Consider the following 21,221-nt stretch of genomic DNA (forward strand, 5'->3'; position numbering starts at 1 on the left):
TCTTCTCAGAACTATCTTCTCTGAAGAAGTATTAAGTCCCTCTAAGGCACGAGTTCAATTATCAGCTTTTATTCCAGCAGGGAGAAAAGCTGGTTCAACACTTTCAGAAGACCTGGTGTCAAGCACCCTCCTCAAAGTTGCTCCACATCAAGTCTGAAATAAATTACATAAACCCACATCCTCTAAAGCATCTGTGCACTTAATTCCCACCTAGATCAATAGCACTGAGGAAAAGAGGTGAGAAGAAGCACCTAACTAGAAGGTAAATAGATCCCTAATTATCTTCTGCAAACTGAGCGACAGCATCTTTGTGCCTTAGTTCCCAATTGCAAAAAGGAGAGAAGAACATATACTCTCTTCTCACAAGGTGTAAAGGGCTTCAATATATAAAAAGAGTCTGGGAAGGGCAGGTTGCAGAAGCACTGGGTATCTAACAAGAAGCATCCACGCTTGCTTCCCAAGTTTGAGGACATCTCCTTGCTTACCCTCAGACCGGCAGTACAGCCACCTGCACCTGGAGACCCCAAAAATGTCACCATTTCCCAGCAATCTGCAAACCACTGCCACTGAAATGCCACTGTCGAGAGCTAAAGTGTCATTGTTAAATATATTTAAGCACAAAGACATGCTGGAGAAAAAGAATAGACTTTTAGAGGAGTGCTAAATATGGTTTCCCTGAAACACTGAGGCTGACTAGGAATTATTTACATGGGCATTTCTATAAAGGACTGCACGACTCACTGCTTCTTGAACAGGGACAGATAAATTTAAGGAGGTGAATAAGTGTGATATGGATAAAAGTAATAATCAAAAAGCCATTTTCAAAGCCAGTGCTCAGAGAAACAATATATTTGTTCCATTGCAGAAGCAGATCAGTCAGTCAGTCAAGAGACTGGAGCTCGGATTCATAATCCTGGTACATTCATCTGACAGCAGAAAACATATTTGCTGCTTTCTCCCTATGAAGAAGGCAGGATAGTCTAATATAAAACTGAACTGGCTAAATAATATTGCCTGCAGTGTCTGTTATCAAAGCACAACAGCAATCTATTGCACTGATGTAGCAGTAAGCAGGTGCCTCCAACAGGGTATTTTTGTCTTCCTTTCCCATCTCTACTAAGGATAAGGATACTTTTCTCCAAGCTTCAAGAAACTTTAACCAACACCAGCTAAGACTTCTCACTCCTGTGAGATACCATGAGCTGTGTTTTTTTGGATGAAAACCAGAGCTCACCAGACAGATACAGAGGCAGTAACAGAGGAGACTGAAAAATTCCCGTCATCTCCTGCTCTGAGTTACCCTCTCATTATGGTTTTTTCTGTCCCAAATGGCAGGTACAACATGCCAAGGAAAGCAATGCAGGTGTTGGTGGAACCTTCCAAAGCATCTCAGTGATGTGAGGCATCTATACCACATAGTGGAGCTTGGTGCTGGGAACCCTCCAGCTCCCTGGACACCAACCAGTCCATCCACATGGGCAGAGCAGGGTTGCCTTTCCCATTCTGGTCACTGCTGATCAGATTGTTTTATTAATTTGGGTACAGTGTGGTGCAAGCCCAGCCAGGCTGCTCCCATTTCAGAGCTAATGATCACCAGCCCCTCCATTTCACAGTGCGGATGCATCCTCAGAGCCTAATTCCTATTGAAAGTCACCTAAATTTTTTACTCCTAAATCTCTTTGGAGAACTGTTGTTTCTGCCTTTTTCTTTTGTTTTTGTTTGTTTGGTTTGGTTTTTTTAAGGGTCACCCTTTTGTCTCTTCTCCTGCTTTCTTTTCATCTTAATTGCTATGACCCCAATTGACCTAAAACTAAAGCTAAGGTTTCCACATACTAATGTCCTGGAGCACCTCAGGTTCTGGATGCCTACCTTGGAAGAAGTCTTTTTAAACATCAAGTCCCTTCAAAGGCATCTCAAGTCAAACTCCCCCAGACTGAAGCATCTACCACCAACAACTGTCTCGTAAAAGGCTGGACTAACAGGGGCAGTCATGACCCCTCATGGAAAAATCCCAGTGCATGATAGATAGGATTAGTTTAGCCTGAGTTTTGAAGCTGAAATAAATGCCAAAAGGCAGCACAAGTGACAGAAAGAGAAGAAGATTTTTTTTTTATCTTGTTCAGCAATAACAAGCTATGGACATATGGGGAGTGTAAAGGGAGGAAAAAGCTGTTTCTGATGCTCTTTATCTGCATTGAATTCTTACAATATAAGGTTGGATTCACCATAAAAAAGGCCTTACAAAAAATTCAAAGAAGATGTTGTTGTCAATATACTGGTATTCGAAGAAGACAGAACCGGATTTCTTCAGGTGCACAGCATAGATGAGAGAAACTGTACAATCATCCCTGTTCGACTCTATGTAATTCCCTCGAGGTGTCCACGAAGAGCTGATGAACATAAACAAAACAAGCCTCAGCTGAAATCACAGACACTGAGGAGACTTTTCTTACACTACTATACAAAAACATGTTGCTTAATAAAGGACCCAGAATCCCACAATAGCTAACTGCAGTGAATTTATAACTTTATTACTAGATTCCCATTTATTTTTCATGTAAATATAATACTTTTCAGTATAATCATGCATGGGAAAGGATATGGCATTAGAAATTTAGGACCCAGCCTACACAGGAAAGGTTTATTATCCATAGGTTCAATATACTTTCAATTATACTCAGCAACAGCCTTCTGCAACCACCACAGCTCTCTAAATAGGCTGTGAAAGTACCTTTTAGCCACATTTACTACACCGTGACCCTGGAGCTTTCCAGTTACAAATAAGAGCAGGTCCAGGCTAGTCTTAGACTCACTAGCTGCTGATGAGCCCAAGGAGACCATGATGACAGCAAAGAGATGGGTACAAAATTTCACTTCCCAGCCATTCTTGTTTGCCATTAGTAGGGCTTGTTACCCTCTGGAGAGCTTAGATAAGTCATTAAGCTGCCTTTGTGCTGCTGAGCTGTCTCAGGTTTACCAATGGCTGCGTAACCCAGATGCAGACAGAACTTCTTACTTGTTGCAGCTGTCAGCTTTATTCTCAGTTGAACCCACCGCCGTGTCCATGAAAGTCGCCACATTGGAGAATCCTGCTGGCAGCTCATCCCACTCGTCAAACTTAATCCCGCTGCCCAGCGAGTAGGTCCCCTCCGCACATTTGCTGCACACCTGGTTCTTCATCTCCAGGTACTCACCAGAGGCACAGGAGAAAGCTGGGGAGACAATCGTTTCCAACGTATTAATGGAGAAATTAATCCCAAATAATTTCCATTAGGTTTTTGGTGCCTAATTAATTAAGAGCGAATTCCCGCTAAAGGGAACCAAACAGGAATGCCCCAGTCCCAGGAACACATCAGCTGAACTACCAACATTGGCTGCGAAACTGAAATGTTCACCAGTGCCTATTTTTTCACTGATGTGGCAGCACTGAAACCAAATCTCAAATGACAGCTCCTGCTTTGCAGCTTGTCTCCGTTGGCAAAACAAGATTCTTAGAAACAAAATCTCTACCCATAGACTTGTGTCCAAAAGCAATTTGTGAAAATAAGGACTTGTAATACAGTTCTCCTCACCCATCTGTTACACTTTCAATTAAAATCACCAGCACCTGAGAGCCAGAGCAGACTTGTCTCACCCACCTGTATGGTAGCTAAGAAGAGTGTACAGCAGCACGCTGATGGTAATATAACACTACAAACCTTGGCTGAGAGTTGCAGACCTAATCCAAGGGTTTCTCCACATTTTTCCTCACACAGGCTGCCTCAAAGCCTTGAACATCTTGCCTGATAGACCAGGTGGTCTTGGAAAAGGGGGCCTGGGTCTTGTAAATGAGGATCTTTGACAGGGGTGATATTAGCATGCTGAGAAAATAAACACTGGGTGCCAGCACACAAAAGACGGTACTTAAATGTATGTAACTAGGGGAAGTATAATTTAGAAGGAATGTTCACAAAGTGCTTTTTTTACTGATGTCTCTAAAATTACTCACTCCAAGTAACTATATGTCCCTTGTTCCAGTCTGATCACATCTCTGTCTGCTAAGGGAAGAATATTCACATTATATAGAGGAAACCTGGACAGCAGCTGAAGTCCTGTATGGCCATAGAGCCCCGTGTCTGTGCTGGGAATCATAACTCCTGCATGAATGCTCATTTCAACAGCAGACCATCCCGTTTTCCACCAGCCCCATGCTGTACCATGTCCTCTCTGAGACTTAACACCCTGGATGGAAAACAGATGAGCGCTTTCTGCAGAACATAGTATTTCCTATGTTGCTTGCAGATTTTTAAAATTAACTGTGCTGGTCTAGTCAAAGCAGGATTCAGAGCAATGAACACAACTCGCACCCCAAGAAATGGTGGGATTTTTTACTGTTTCACGCGTGCCACGTTGTGCAGTGACAGATATTTCATACACTCACTTTGAGAGACATAAATTCACTAGTCTGAGAAACTGTAGGACAAGACCAGACTGCTAGCCAAAGTGGTGAAACTGGCCCAAAACAACTGATGCCTGCTGAAGTCCCAGCATATGCACTTTTATAGACGTGCTGATGTTTATCTAACTGCAGAAAAACTTGTTTGACTGTGAGTTCTTTGATAAAGACTCCAACTGCAGTTCTGACTCCCATTTCTGTGCCAGATCCTGCAGCATTTCCCTATGTAATTGTCCCTTGATGGGCAGCACTGGGATGCAGATAAAATGTCTATTTCAATGGAAAGATCTGCCAAAGTGTCATTTTTCCCTCTTGGTCATATCTGCATACTCTGAATTTGAACCAGCGGACTTCAAATCAACAAATCTGTTTTTCTAACCCCATCACTCACTGGTGGTAGACCAAGAAGGAAAGTGGGCAGGAGCCTAGCAGAGATGAGTGCTGGGGTGGGTACATAGAAGGAAATTCTGCTGCAACGGATTTCTGTGAAAGACTGACAGACAGGCAAAAAAATCCACCCTCAGTGGGAGCAAGTGGTTTTATGTAGGCAGTAGCACATGATACAGCAGTACAGCTAACATCCCATCTGACTAATTCTGCGACTTCAGCCCAAGCCATAGGATGTACCTACAGCTGGGGTTGGAAACACAGCTTTCTTCAGAGACCCGGAGAAGAGTAGCAAGCACTTCCCTATGTGTCTGAACTGAGACCACAGCTTGAACATGTGTAAAGGTGTTCTGACTCACTGCTTTAGCATTATTAATAAATCCAGCTTTATTTTTTTCTTTTGAAGGGTGCAGAGAGAAGCCGTCAGGAAGGGAAGTAAAAAAGCAAGCTGTCATAATATATTCGAATCCTTTAACAGTTTCAACATTTTTTTTTAAGAAAGTTAAATAGCAAGAAATGGAGACTGCTGCTTAACCATGTTCCAGATTTGTGAACTTCGAATAAGGAGTCAGTAACTGTGAGCGATTCACTGCCATAATGAAGACACAGAAGGCAGCAGAGCCTCCTCTTCAATTGCAGTGAGGTTGAGCAGAGATTATTGCTTTAACCCAACTAATATCTTTTAACTCCTTGGAGCCTGATCATTTTAGAAGAAAAAAAGGGTATAAGAGATCAGGCAGGCTGCCACACAGGACACCACCATCCATCACTCACCTTCCAAGAGAGAGATGACCTTTTTCCTTATTTAGGTGGGGAATTACCTTCTTTCCCTTTTCTAAGAATCGTATTTCAAAGGCAGCCGCATTTCCCGTCAAAACACATACGTCTGCAAGCAAACTAGCTCTGAGCATGCCAGCTGCTTGCCTCGTTCAATTTGGGGCTGAACGTGGCTAATGGCAACAGGAACCACTCTCAACGTTGGAACAGATGCATCATCTGGTCTCGTTCCAGGTGGTTGGGAGTGGCTGGAGGGGGATGGGGAGGAATCACGGCGTGTGATGAGCACAAAGACGGTCTCCTCTCCTAGCGTCACACAACTTGCTCTTCCAGCGAGGGGGAAGACCAAAAGCCAGGCCAAACCCTCTTTAATCTAAGCAGCATTAATTCAGGAGCCTGTCCCAGCTGGAGACGGGCAGGTTGTGGCCGTGCCTGGAGGGACCCCGCAGAGCAGATGTCCCCTGCAATGGGCCAGGAGGCACTTGTGGGGGGACGGGGCACAGACAGATGATCCGTCCCAGGGCACTGGCGCTTCGCCTTGCTTCTGGCTGCTCCTTCGCACTGAGACGTGGCTGAGCACAGATCCAGCACTGACCAGCGGCCGCTTGTTCACGGAAACGGTTGACATTACTGCAGCACCTGGCTCAGAGGTAGCCTTTGTGAACGCCATCTCCCCCTGACCCCAGAGCCCATTTATTTAAGCATATGATACTTAATTTTTTGAGAAAATGTCTCTGTTGAATAACTCCTTACATGTCTACCCTGTTTCAGAAAGCAGAACTAAGGCTGCTAAATCAGGTAGGCAGTTCTGAAAATCTTTTCCAGAATCAACACTATTGATCCTGTTTGGACATCACTATTCCTCTCCCTTTCAGCTGCAAACTTTCCTATTATACCTTTCAAATACCAGTTTGGGTGCTACACACCAACTTACAGAGAGCAACGCACATTGTGAAGACTGAATTTGATCTTCTGTCTGTGAAAAAAACTGTGAAACGCACTAAAATGTTTCATGACTTGCCCCATCATGGGCATTTTTAAAACTGCGAGAACATTGTCAGAGGCAGTTAGGAACAGCACGACATACTGTGGTGCTTAACACACTAATGCCTTCAGTAGCTCCAGTGAAGCCAATGCAATTATTGGTGATTTGCAGCTGTAGCTTTCTTAAAATAAATACAGAAGAAAAAAAAAGTTGTGGTTTGTATAAGCAACCAGTCTTGGTCACAAAAGATGCTGTAAAGTACTGTTAGACAGACACTGCCACAGGCAGGGACACACATTCATACATGCATGCAATAAAGCTGACACCAGATTCACTTCATAAAAAATTAACAAAGGCTATAGTACTAATACCCACTAAAACCATTGTATAAGTCTTGTCAAACAGACCTCATTTCATTCTTTAAAAGGATTACAAGTCACTTGATAAAGGTGACTGAGTGGATGTAATAGACTTAGGGTTTCTAATACAGTTAACTTAGTTTTGCATGTCATTCTGATGAAGAAGGTAGTACCACACAATACCAGTAAGGCACATCTTAAATGGATTAAGAACGGCCTGAGTAACAGATCTCAGACAGGGCTGTCAGTGGGAAACCATCACTGGGCAGGGAGGGAGGGGGCAGTTCTGCTTGCCCCAGGACGGAGTCTGATGGCTCTCCACATTTTTATCAATGATCTGCAGGCAAACAGAAAAGGAACGCTATTAAAATTGGCGGGTGAGAGACTGTTGTCAAGCCTGAGCCCACTCGAAGTCAGTGTTTTAAGAGAGTCAAAGGTAAAGACAAGCCACTGAAGGCAAGGAGTGCTGGCCCTGCCTGCAGAAGGCTGAAATGTATCCTGGAGAGCAGCAAGCCTGAGGGTTGCAGTGGACTCACCGTTCATCAAGAGCTTCCACTGTCAAAACATGCAAAAAAGGTGCTAATGAGATCTGCGGATGTATTTAGAGGTGGAGGTAGACATGTGTAGGGTAGGATGAAACGTGTGTATTACAGGCAAGAAGATTGTTCTAATACTGAATATAGTTGCGATCTGGCATTTTTAAGAAGTCAATGCAAAACAAAAGGACTTTAAATGATTTTAAAATTAGGGGTAATGTCTTGCAGTGAGAGATCTGAAGTGCTTAGTCTGTTTAGTTTGTCAAAAGAAGATTGAGAGTCAATTTGATTAATGCATAAGCATTTCCAAGGGCAGAAAACACAGGATCCCACTTGACTCTTTAATCAAGCAGAGAACTGCATAAGAAGACTTACCTCCTGGAAGCTGAACCCAGACAAATTCAAATTGGAAATAAGGCACTCATTTTTAATAGGAAGAATGACTGATTGCTGGAACAATCTGCATGGCATGTGATGGACCCTTTGTCTCTCAAGTGCTTCGTACCGTAACTGGACACCATATGGAAGAAAAGCTCACGCCAAACACAAATTATCAGCCTCAGCATCAGCCTAACTGGATGCATTTTTAATGGCCTGTGAGGTCAAACTAGTGAATTGTTTTGGGGTTTCTGCAGCGGGGTTTTGGGAGCGGGGGAGGGGGCTACAGGGCCGGCTCCTGTGAGAAGCTGCTGGAAGCTTCCCCGGCTCCAAGTCGGACCCACCTCTGGCCCAGGCTGAGCCCGTCGGTGACAGTGGTAGCACCTCTGGGAGAGCGGATTTCAGAGGGGGAACCTGCAGCCAGGAGGGGATTGGGATGGGAGAGGAACCCCTCTGCGGATCCCGAGGGCAGGGAGGAAGGAGGGCAGGAGGGGCTGCCCCCGCAGCCCGTGGGGAGACCAGGCGGCAGGCTGTGTCCCCCCAGCCCACGGAGGGCAGCGGAGGCCCCCAAGATGGCCGCCGCTCCCTGGGGAAGCCCGCGCTGGGGCAGGCTGGGACTGAAGGTCGGCCCGCGGGAAGGACCCACGCCAGGGAAGTTTGTGAGGAACTGCAGCCTGCGGGAGGGACTCACGCTGGAGGAGTTCGTGCAGGACTGTGTCCCGTGGGAGGGACCCCACGGTGGAGCAGGGGACGGGTGAGGAGTCCTGCCCCTGAGGAGGAAGGAGCGGCAGAGACAAGGGGTGAGGAACCGGCCTCAGCCCCCGTCCCCTGTTCCCCTGCGCCGCTGAGGGGAGGAGGGAGAGAATTTGGGAGTGGAGTGGAGCCAGGAAGGAAGGACAGGTGGGGGGAAGGTGTTTTAAGGTTTGCTTTTACTGTGTAACATCCTTGGTTTAATTTGCTTTGTAGTCAATTAAGTTGATTTTGTTTCTTCCCCGAGTTGAGCCTGTCTTTAGCCCGTGACCATAAGTGGGGAGTGATCCCTCCCTGTCCTTGTCTCAACCCAAGAGCGTTTCTTTGTATTTTCTCCTCCTCATCCCACCGGGGCCAGGAGAGAGGAGTGACCGAGCGGCTGCGTGGTGCTTTGTTACCAGCTGGGCTGAAACCACAACAGGAATCTAATTAATCCCCCTCCTGCTAAACTCTGTGTGGAGAGCGATGGTATCTTACCTCCCTCCTGGGACATACCACAGACATGGGGCATCCTGAAGCAGGAACCCTGCCCACTGTGCAACCACTTCCAAGGAGTGCTTGCAATAGATTGCTTTGCAGATCTGATAGCACTTTACAATCACTTTGCAGGCATGGAAACGGCTCCTCAGAGTGCAAAGCAGACCGTAAACAAGCTTGCCTCATTTGCCCTTTGACTGCAAGGCTCCAGGGTCACATTCTGCCTTTTAGTACAGCTGTGGCCTTCCCAGTGAATTTGGTGGACTAGGATCAGTGTTAGCTGGCACTTTTCTCTTCTATTAATTGACCCTAACAATCTCACGTTGCTTAACTTTCTGATGCTGGGGGTCAGGACAGACTTAGAATGAACACACCTGGACTAACAGAGTTGATCCTCACATGTATATGATTACTTAACTTCTTCTGAGGTCTGAAACCTTCCTCTGGAGTGTTTTCTCATGTCCAGTATCTCCAAGATATTGCCACGCTGTGACAGGGATCAGAATATTTGTGATTTCACCAGGAGATTAATCAAAGCTGCCTCAATGCCCTGCATCCTCCAACAGCAAACTTACATTATATTCAACTGCTTTCCTCCTCTATGCAGCCCTGGCCACTCAGTCTTATACCTTCCCCCAGCTAGCTTCCCGTCCCACACCACTTGGACCCGCTACTTCTACCTCTGTCACTCTTCTCAGCAGACATTTTTCTCCAGATATTTCTTATTTATGATACCTAAAACTAGTTCAGCTCTTCTGTTTATCCTGTTGGCACTGAGTATGTGCACGTTCATGTGTGTCTTTCTGTGTCCCCTTGGCTCTCAACACATTACAATTTAAAAAAAAGACACAGGACTGGATTTTGCCAGATTGTAACAACATTAGAAGGGGCTAGCAATGGGGCAATTCTACCCAAACCAGTGCAAATACCCAGGACAGATAATCTCAAACACTGGCTTTCCATCTCTCCCCACTCCATTCCTATGTTGTTCATCCAAAGCCCAACTGCCTGGGGTTCATGTGAGATGCTGCTATCTCCTGCAGGCAGAGTCTGGGCTGAATTATCTCAGCCTCCCATGGGCAGAGGTGAAAACTGTAGCTCAGAAAGAAAATATGAGGTTGGCAGCATCACGCAGTTGTCCCTCTGAACAGCTGCTGGGTTCAGCAGACACATGCCACAAACCTGGAGGGGAAGATGTGGCCAAGGACAAGTACACAGAAACATCTGTTCAGGGATACCCTGGGACATCGGAGTCCACACAACATGGAACCAAGGACCAACCAAAATAAGAGATGAGGAGAAAAAAAGAAAGCCAAAGGACAAGAGGAAATCATTGCTTCATTATTAATGTTTCCTATAGTCTCAGCCAGCTTCAGAATGTCCTCTGTGAATAATTTATATGAGGCTTCTCCAATAGACTGTGAATAATTGATGTTCGTTTTCTTCAGTCATTATATCCCAATGTGTTACCAGGAACCAGACTGAATCTTAATTTAAGAAAAAAAGTCTGTCAAGGCTGTTTAGGCTTGAAATGTGATCACACTGAAAGCTGATGTAACTTGGGGAAGAGTACCTTCTGTGGAAGAGACCCTTCCTTTTCTTAAGAGTAAATAGTTTTTCCTTTTACCCAAGAAATTACAAAATAGAGCAATGCTTTTTCCAGTTCACCTCTTTGACAGGAAGAGTACCATTTTCCCCAGCTGGCCTAGCACATAGGACAGCTTTATTATCACTTTTATTTCATCATTTGGATACTAAAAGGTGTGGTTTTGGAATGGGAATAGTCAGTAAATTCATGAAAGCGTGGCATAGAGTGGAGGAAAGCAGTTGTCACCAAGAGGTTAGCAAGCACATTTGCTGCCAGGGTTACAACCACCATCCTAGTGGCTCAGCAATGCAGATGGCAGGAAACATACCTCAAGGTGAGTGAGTAGCTCTCCAGGCCCCACTGACTCCAATCAGGCCTGTTTTGATTGCTCACCAACCAAAGAGGTTGGTGCAAATGGCTTCTAGTGTCATTTGAGATGTCGTCTGCACACGTGCACGCGCGCGCACACACACGCACGCAGAGTGCTTGCCTCTCATCCCTCTGCCAAGCCATAGCAAATCTCAAGGTCTTGCCAGCTGCTTTCCTGTTGAAAGAGAAATCAGTGACTCAGAGGAAGCTGTGTTTAACTTCTTTAAGTACATCGTGTACACAAATAGGGTGAAGAAATCATCAAAAGACACTAAAGCCAACCTTTCTTTTGGAAGTCTCAATACACACATCAGCATGCAGTTCCTGGTACCTCCTCTCCAGGAATTAAACTCTGTGGGTTCAGTGCAAACTCTTCTGCTTTTTTAACTATTTACCTAAAAGAATCTGTGCTTCAAAAAGCCAACAATGGGGCTTTTTCTGCAAAGACAGTGCATTGCTCATGCATAGAGGAAAAAATCTGGAAAAATTACTTGTAAAACTTGGTTATCTCTCAGGGTAACAATACACATTAGGAAAACATCCAGATGGAAATGCCATGGCAAAATGTAGCCTTGAGCCTCAGTCCAGGTGAGAAACCTAATGCCATCAATAGGACTTACCTACCTGACTTGAGTTAGGAACATATTAGCAGGGATGCTCTTAAGATGAACAGAAATAAACATCTGCTTGAGTGCTTTGCTAAATCACAGCCTTTTAGTAGCAACTCTCAAACTGTGCCATGCACACCACTGCTGGCTAAACATCTTTGCTACCTGACAGCCTTGCATTAATTCCTCAGCTCCACGGTGTTCCTCAGAGCAGCCTCTGCTGCTATGTGCTTGTCCCCTCCTCAGAGTGGTCTAGTGGGAAAGCCTTTCCTTTTCCTTTCAGAAAAGACATAAAACCTTCCCTAGGGATACAAAAGAGACTCAGGTAAAATAGAGTTGACAGTTCTGCAGGCCATACACAAAAAAGTGTCCCTATAAAGTTCATGACTTTGAAATCTACTTCTTGCACATCTTGCTCTTCACATCAGAGGTGGCTCCAGACAGAGTTATATTATGTTTTTCTCTGTCAGACATCCTTAATTGCTAGGTAATACATGACAGGCCAAGGGCCAAATCTATAGCATATCAAGAAATTCTTAGATTCCCTGGATTTCATCCCACTAAGAATCAACTTTTTTGGTACTTAGGTTAGAGAGAGCAACCTTCCATATGTGACTTATATATTGACAGGCAGCTTCATGGGAGCTACCTGACTGTTCAAAAGAGAGGGGAGAAGGGAAATTGTTAGTCAAAATGAGGGATGAGATCAGCATATACCATTCGAGTGAGCAATCTCAAGGACAGAGGAATGAAAGGGGAGATTTTATGAATACCTTGTTTGAACATTGTCTCAAAATAGTACTTTCCTACAGCTCAGGATACCCAACAGCATCTGCTACCTTATGTCAGTGTATCTATGTGCATATGTCTGATCTAAATGACATGATTAAACATCAGCAGCCATTAATAGCTAGACCTCACTGTTTCTTCCAAGGTGAATACCCAAAGAAGCAATGTCTGAATGACATCAAAAATGAAAAAAAAATTAGTACATTGTGGTGGGTTGGCCCTGGCTGGACACCAGGTGCCCACCAAAGCTGCTTTATCCCTCCCCCTCCTCAGCTGGACAGGGCAGACAAAATATAATGAAAGGCTTGTGAGTTGACATAAGGACAGGGAGAGATCACTCACCAATTACCATCACGGGCAAAAGAGACTCAACCTGGGGAAAATAAATTTTATTACCAATCAAACCAGAGTAGGATAATGAGAAATAAAACCAAATCTCAAAACACCTTCCCTCCACCCCTCCCTTCTTCCCGGGCTCAACTTCACTCCCAAATTCTCTCCCTCCTCCCTTCCAGCAGCGCAGGGGGACAGAGAATGGGGTTTTGGGTCAGTTCATCACACGTTGTCTCTGCTGCTCTTTCCTCCTCGGGGGGAGGACTCCTCACTCTTTCCCTGCTCCAGCGTGGGTCCCTTCCCCGGGCTGCAGTCCTTCAGGCACAGACTGCTCCAGTGTGGGTCCCCCGTGGGGTGACAAGTCCTGCCAGAAAACCTGCTCCAGCCTGGGCTCCTCTCTCCACGGGGCCACAGGTCCTGCCAGGAGCCTGCTCCAGCGCAGGCTTCCCACGGGGTCACAGCCTCCTTCGGGCATCCCCCTGCTCCGGTGTGGGGTCCTCTGTTCCCGGGCTGCAGGTGGAGATCTGCTCCACTGTGGACCTCCCTGGGCTGCAGGGGGACAGTCTGCCTCACCATGGTCTTCCCCACGGGCTGCAGGGGAATCTCTGCTCCGGCGCCTGGAGCACCTCCTCCCCCTCCTTCTGCACTGACCTGGGGGTCTGCAGGGCTGTTTCTCTCACATGTTCTCACTCTTCTCTCTGGCCAAAGCTGTGATTGTGCAGTTTTTCTGCCCTTCTTAAATCTGTTCTCCCAGAGGCCCTACCACCGTCGCTGATGGGCTCAGCCTTGGCCAGCGGCGGGTCCGTCTTGGAGCCGGCTGGCATTGGCTCTGTCGGACATGGAGGAAGCTTCTAGCAGCTTCTCACAGGAGCCACACCTGTAGCTCCCCCCACTACCAAAGCCTTGCCGTGCAAACCCAATACATACGTCAAGGTTGATGAAGACAAGATCACTTTCAACCCATGAGAAAAAATGAGAATGGATACATGCCTAGTCCTCAGAGCTATGCTGATGACACCATATTCCCCCTCTTCAGCTGAAACAAAGAAATCCAAATCATTTCAAAGCCAATTAATGAGACCAGAAAATAATCCTCAGTGAATGTCAAATAAAACAGGAAAAAAACCTCCCTGATGATTTGTTAGGATTCACGTTTGCTTCGAGAGGCCATAACTCTGGACTTATTTAAGGCCTATGAAAAGTAGTTCTTTCATGCATTCATATATGAAGACAATGACACTGTTGTGATAACAAATTTTTTTTATTACATAACAAACTATTTTGAGATAACATAAATAAATGTGACTGTGTAATAAATAGCACCATTCTCATGGGAGTTTTTGTATGTACATTCACATCCACATGTGCAATAATGTAAACATTAAAGAAACTACTAAAACTTATCATTGCTATTTTCAAGTCTTCACCAGCCAAATTTCAAAACCCTAAGTAGGATTCTCCAGAAGAACCAATTCTTTAGCACAAAGACTACACGGAATTTGCCTGAATACAAATCTAGTTGACAATGAACAGATGTAAACTTTATGTCAGAAGGCTGTAACACAAGCCCACAGGTTTTGCCAGATGTATAACATTCATTTGATATTATCCATCTACACAGATATGTATGTGCATACACTGTATGTTATAAAATTTGCAGATGCCCACTGACTTCAAGGGAGTTAGGAGCAGACCCACTTCTCACCTGCCTGGGATACTCATCTTACCAGAGGCTGAGAGAACATCAAACTCAAACCCTTCTATTTCAGTTTTCTGTTACAAAAACAGAATGTTAAAACTCCTGCAGATCACTTGAATTGCCTTAAAGTGTTATAAAACCTACAAGCCTTAAAAAGGTCATTTGCCCTAATTGTGTCTAAAGTGCCCTGCAATTAGCAGGAAGATCCATATCCCCTCCTGTGGTATCCTAGGAGCAGATTACACGAGTTAGAATAAACTCAACAAACACAGTTCAGTAGCAATAAATCAGGACAAATTTTGCTCTCAGGCCCCAGTAAAGCCCACTGTAATTAAGGATAGTCTATTTTCTGAAGTCAGTGGAGCTTTTCACATGCTTACCATTTGGCACACACTTACACGCCTCGCCTCAAAACTGAAGCACATTTCTGAGTTCAAAGAAGTTGCTCACGCCTTAGTGGCACCACTGATTATAACTGACATTTGGGTGCTGACTATAACAGTGACCCTACCAGCACTTTTTCCCCTCAAACATGGCAAATTCAACTCCTTTTGAAATTGCTCTATTATTCTCACCATAGTTTCTTTATTATGCACCTAGCGCCACTAAAATTAACCGATATTTATGAGATAAGGTGCAAACTGTTCTTGTTTAGAGTAGCAAAAAATAACTCATATTCTGTGGAAGAAAAGAATTAATATTAAAAAAGAATTTGAGGTCAAAATGTGAACCCTTTAAGCCCTTTTTGGTCCTAAACTCTGCTGAGACATGCACCTGGGCACAGCAAGGGCACAGTCTGAACCAGATATTTCGGTTGTACTTGGGTGAAGGGAGATGAAGAAGAGAGGAAGGAAAGGAGACATGGGAGGAAGGAAGGCTCCAAATTCAGACTTTTAATTTGAGCGTAAAACAGGCAGCATATGGTCAGGCTGGCAGAAAAGCCTGACCGTGGCCACCAAAACAGACTGCAGCGTCGTGTCAGCGGGAGCACGATGCCAAGTCCTGCTCCCACTGCCAGGCCCCAAAAGGTCCCTGTTAGACACTGCATACAGCCCCCCCACCAAAGCAAAGGGTTTTCAGAGGTACCAGCCATAATGGAATGCAGGCAAGGGCTTCGCTCCGGCTCTCATTGACTGCCATAAATATTTTCCATTTTAAAAGCCAAGCAACTTCCCTGATGGCAGTGATCCTTATCAGCTGAATTCCCTTCCTGCTATCAGACTCATGAGGAGATCAGAGTGAGATCTGTGGTAATTAAAAATGAACGAGACCAAATTAGTTAAGTACATTCCCGACTGTCAAGAAGTAATGGAGAGATTCAGAGGTCTGGATTTCGTGGGGGGAGGCTCTCAGTCCACCACCCCTCCAGCACAACGTTCCGTGCCTCCATGTATGTACCCTACCTCTAAAATGGTACTGGGAAGATGCCTGGAGGGGACATCTTAAATGGGAAGCAGAGGAGAGCCACACAGAGTAGCTTTAGGCCTAATAAATATTGCCTTTTTTCTGAGCCAAGACCTTTGCTGCACTTTTAATGCGTGTCTTTGCAGGATCCCTTGCAACTGTGATGTGGCGGCATCAGAAATACGACTCGTCTCTGAACAAACACAAGCCTGAGAGAGGTGGCTGAACAGTCTGGTGTGGCCATGCCATGGCCTGTCCAGAGGCAGCCCGGCCCCACAGGGTGAGCGTTGAGGTACCACACCACGCCGAATGGCAAAATGCAGGCTGACACCCTGATGTGAGGTCTGAAAGTGGCAATAGCTGCAGCCTCACAGGGCAAGGAGACCAGAAAAAAATAGGGGAGTGGAATACAGAAAGAGGCATGTCCCAGTGCATTGCAAGCGAGCTACCGTGCTGCAGAGCCGCTCCTGTACATCCCCTCCTGTGCCTGCGGTCACTGCGTAGCAGGACCTCCTACAGCACCACAAACATCTGCCATGTGAGGTTCCTTCTTTCTTCCCACCTCCCACCTGGATGGGAGAGATGTGGAGGGGAGGGCAGCGGGAGGGGAAGCTGGGTCATCACGCTGCTCCGTGCTCATGGCAAGATAAAAGCAAAAAACCCCTTCTAATAACCAGATCATAAAGCAGTTAAAATACTACAATCCTTTCTACTCTGAACCCCATGACTATTTCTCAGAGGACTCTGTCTTTTTGCAGATAAACTTTGCTGATTAACTTTTTGAAGACACAAAAAAAGGGCTGAATCCTGACATGTTTGGGAGACGACAGCCATTTCAGGGAATGCTGGCAGTTACTCTCAGCAGGTCACAGTCAGCTGTGCTTTGCAGGTCGGCATGCACTTCAAAATGCAGCAGAGCGCAGAGATACCCAACTGTTGTGGTTTAACCTGGCAGGTAGCTAAACACCACATAGCCGTTCACTTATTCCCCCACAGTGAGATGGGGGAGAGAAGCAGAAAAAAGGTAAAATTTGTGGGTTGAGATAAAGCCAGTTTAATAGGACAGAAAAGGAAGGGAAAATAATAATAATGATAAAAGAATATACAAAACAAGTGATGCACAGTGCAATTGCTCACCACTCGCTGACCGATGCCCAGTTAGTTCCCGAGCAGCGATCCCTCCCCGGCCAACTCCCCCCAGTTTATATACGGGACATGACCTCACATGGTATGGAATATCCCTTTGGCCAGTTTGGGTCAGCTGCCCTGGCTGTGTCCCCTCCCAACTTCTTGTGCACCCCCAGCCTCCCTGCTGGCTGGGCAGTATGAGAAGCTGAAAAGTCCTTGACTGTGCAAGCACTGCCCAGTAACAACTAAAACATCAGTGTGTTATCAACATTATTCTCATCCTAAATCCAAAACACAGCACTATACGAGTTACTAGGAAGAAAAATAACTCTATGCCAGCCAAAACCAGGACACCAACCTAATTTTAAACGGGTTCATTCAAATGAAAAGCAGTAAAACACAACATCCTGAAAATGAGCACATCTCAAGATGCCAACTGAGCGCTGGTGCCACAGTTAGATTGCTCCAGATATGTGAAGCACCTGAGCTAATACATTTTTAGCAATCTCAAGTGTCTTTCCACTCCACTGGAGACCACAGTCTAGACGTATTTACAGAGATGATTGGAGACATTTAACATATTGTTATACCATCTTTCCAATTCCTAGTTCAGGCACAATTTAAAGAGAATGACTGCTGAACATTTGGAAGCGGGAGAAGTTGGCGCATTATTCTCAGGATCCAAAATTAATGACAGCCTGCTAGTCACTTCTGTTTTCAGGGAGCAGTAAAGATCAACAGCAGATATTCTCAAGCAGCAGGCATTTCTGAATAGATGAAAACAACTGCAAATGGTACGTCGTGAAGTCAGCTGCGGTGGTAGATGTGTTCCCAAAAAAACCACTTTCTCACCCAGACTCCTCCATATCCATTGTGTCCTAACTGCCACCAAGGACCACTGAGGGCTCTGCCAACCTCAAGGAGACGAAAATTCCCGAAGAGCTCATGCTGCTATACAACTGCAACCCTTTTTTAAGAGCAGAGACATAGTTGGCTCAACTATATATCAGGACTGGTAGATACCAACCAAAACTTCTGAAGATAACAGATCTCCAAAGCTGGAAATCATCCCACTTGGGGTAATTGAACTGTGGTCCCCAGTTCTGCAGGCTGAAGGACTGAAAGAGATACCCAAGGGAGTTCAGGACTCTACCAAATGTCAAGATGAGCCCCAGTGTCAGTATGCTCTGGCATAGGGTAGGATCTACAAGATGTAGGAGAACCTGAATAAATTAGTAGAATGTCCAGAAAGACTCATCTCAAAGGATATGGCATAGTTATGGTATTTCTTGGTAGGCTCGGGATAAAATAACACTAGGCCTATGAGAAAAGGAAGGCATCTCAAGGAGCCATTAATTACTTGGTGAGATGCGTACGCAACCGCTGGCCAAGTCTCACTTTGCACACGATCCACTGAGAATGTGAGTTGTAGCAGCCCCAAATACAGAACCTTTCACTTTCCTCCAGCTCCAGAAATTTGTGCTTTTAGTGTAACACATCCTTGGTAATACAATTCATCATCAACAACAGACCCCCATCTGCAAACTCTAAAGAGCTGGAGGGCACAGAATTTCCAAAAGCTGCCTCTCCCAGTATATCCCACCCATTGAAGAATGGACTGTCAGCCAAACTCTATGCTGGTTCAAATATTTTGCAGTAAAAACCACCACATCAGCCAAGCCAAATGGGAAGGGTGTTCCCTACACATTCCTGAAGTGATTGACTGCTGTTGACAGATTCATGTTTTCAGCCTGAAAGATTGGTTGTTCTTAAAGCAAAAGGTGAAAGACTAAGAGATGAGAAACCTAAAATGACTTTTACCATCAGAATATAGCCAGACATCTCCTGAAGCCAGACAATCTACTACAGACACACAAAAAAGACAGAACTACATTAACACCGCTGCACTCCCAAAAGCCCAGAGAGATGATATCTGAAAGGTTCAGTAAAAAAGTCAAATATCCAATTGCTTCTCAAACCAGCTGAATTGCCATGGGACTTAACAGCAACACTACAAGGAGGAGAGGCATCTACTGAGATGAGTTTTCCAGTGTATTTAACAGAATCCTGTACTTTGGTGTATATCACAGCCAATCCACTAGGCAAAGTTTTCCCCTTGTTTAGCAGGGGGGCAAGATATGGAGAAGCCAGAGATTCATCTGTTGTTATAAACCAGTCGAATTTTCACTGGAACTGATTTAAGACCAGAAAGACACACAAATAAGAGGGGGTGAAGAGGGAAGTGCACCATTTGTCGAAATCTGTAGCAGAAAGTAAAGGAGAGTGTAAAGTTGCTGGACCTTGAACCATTTATCACAAGATTTAAGAAGAAATAGTGTATATCAGAAAAACATTAGTTATACCTGTGTACTCCAGAGTACACCAAAAGTGGTTGTGCAGCAGGAGGGATAACACTATCTGCTCCTTTATAGTGCAGACAGCAAAAAGTAACAGGCTCGAAGTATAACAAGGGAGATTCAACAGCAGAAAAAGCTGTAACAGGAGGGAAAATGAAAAGAACAAAATAGACGAGCAAATATCTGGAGAGCTTGTGGGCTCTTCATTACCAGAAGTCCCTGAAAACAGTCCAGCCAAACAATAGCCATGAATGACAAATTCATTGCTACTATAGCTATTTGGGCTGGGGGATGAATTATGGGATCACCTGAGGTGCTTCCCAGCTCTGTATTTCTGTAATTGAAAAACACATTCTAAGGATATACAGAGATTCCACATTTAAAACCTCGGAAACTAAACCCAACTACCAAGAATGACACAGGCAACTTATCAAATGATGCCTGCAAGCCACACGAAATCTTCCAGTGGTCAACACTGCTACAGAAAACATTTATGTGCCTCACACTGGAACATATGTAGTAAAGAAATGAACAATAAACCTTTACAGGAGGAGAGTCAGAAGTGAGTAAATCTCACCTCTCCCACAGTAGAACTGAAAGGATATTGCCATTGTTCATCTGGTTTGTCAGATACAATAATTTATACCCTCTGGTACAAATTACGGAGAAAGTAAAGCACTGCTAGGATCTTTTGTGAAGAGACTTTCTAAAGCAAGGAAGTATGATGAGAAACAGCATTCAGGCTGGGAAACTACAAAACAGCGAGGGAAGAGTTCAAATGTGTTTGCAGAGCAGCAGTTCGCTTATGTCCCCAGACGCAAAGAAGTGTTTTAACATTAAAAAAAAATGCAGTACCAAGTGATATGAGAACCCTCCAACTTGTTAAAAATAAATACATAAATAAATAAAATGCAAAAGCTTCATCATGAAAATAACTCAGGCAAATAAGACATTTACCATTACTTATGCATTCAGCTTATTAATTAGCTAAATAATGCAGGTAACGAGAATGCAGACACTATGCAAATATAATTGGGCCACTCCTGGCCACCCTTTTGGCCAATATAGCTACAAACAAAGGGGAAAGCTGCAGTACTTAAGAGTATGGCAGCTCAAGACAAGCAACCACACCTCTTCAAGATAGTAGTAGATGTGTCTTGTCCGTGAATTAGCATACAAGGGTACTTGTAGCACATATTGAGCTGTACAACTACACTGCAAAGACAATCCCTGCTCCATAGCTCCGAGAGACAAGAAGGTTTGGAGGGGAAGGACTAACTCAGGGACACTCAGGACATCAGTGACATAGCTAAGAAGCCATACAAGGGTAGATAGCAGAAACAGCTAGTAACGGTCTGTAAAATGAAAAGTGCTGACATACTGCATTCCTTCCCTTTCACCGGGTCAGGTAGTCCAGAGCACTCCACCGACGGATTCGGAACAGCCACCCTCCATCTGGAGCCACTGCTGTCACACTCTGTGTACTCGAAGTGGTAATCTGTCTGCAAGCAATTACAAAGAGTTTCAGTTTCATCATAACATTTGCATATTAAGCTCATTAATCAAGACTGGGATTAGCAAACTCAGTTATAATTAAACCAGAAAGGAAGTACCTGGCGTAGAACATACTGTGCAGCGCTCTCACTGCTTTGATGATCACCATGTATCATCACAGAGCAAGCGCAAACAAAGCACATCGAATGCTGTGCAGCACAAAAGCAAAGGCAGAGGGTGGGATATGTAAAAGCACTTGAGAGACAGGACACTGATTCCACTAGAACTTTTTTCCCAGTCTCTTAGAGCAGGATTGCTCCCAAACTTCTCACTGTCATGGTATCTGATCTACAGCAGTCAATCAAGCT

The 21,221-nt window shown here is 44.9% G+C and overlaps 1 protein-coding gene across 1 annotated transcript in view; it reads right to left on the bottom strand.

The window, feature by feature from the left end:
- KIAA1324L (KIAA1324-like ortholog) overlaps positions 1 to 20,858 on the bottom strand; it is a 50,922-nt gene extending 30,064 nt beyond the window's left edge. The window contains exons 1-3 of the mRNA XM_010580950.1: positions 20,741 to 20,858; positions 3,017 to 3,212; positions 2,243 to 2,390 (exon numbers count right to left, since the gene is read on the bottom strand). Of these exons, the coding sequence (XP_010579252.1) occupies positions 2,243 to 2,390; positions 3,017 to 3,180 (312 nt within the window). The 5' untranslated portion in view covers positions 3,181 to 3,212; positions 20,741 to 20,858. The remainder of the gene's footprint in view (positions 1 to 2,242; positions 2,391 to 3,016; positions 3,213 to 20,740) is intronic.
- Positions 20,859 to 21,221: the final 363 nt, after the last annotated feature.

The sequence above is a fragment of the Haliaeetus leucocephalus genome, unplaced genomic scaffold, assembly GCF_000737465.1.
Source record: "Haliaeetus leucocephalus isolate CR32 unplaced genomic scaffold, Haliaeetus_leucocephalus-4.0 Scaffold751, whole genome shotgun sequence".
Classification (NCBI taxonomy): Eukaryota; Metazoa; Chordata; class Aves; order Accipitriformes; family Accipitridae; genus Haliaeetus; species Haliaeetus leucocephalus.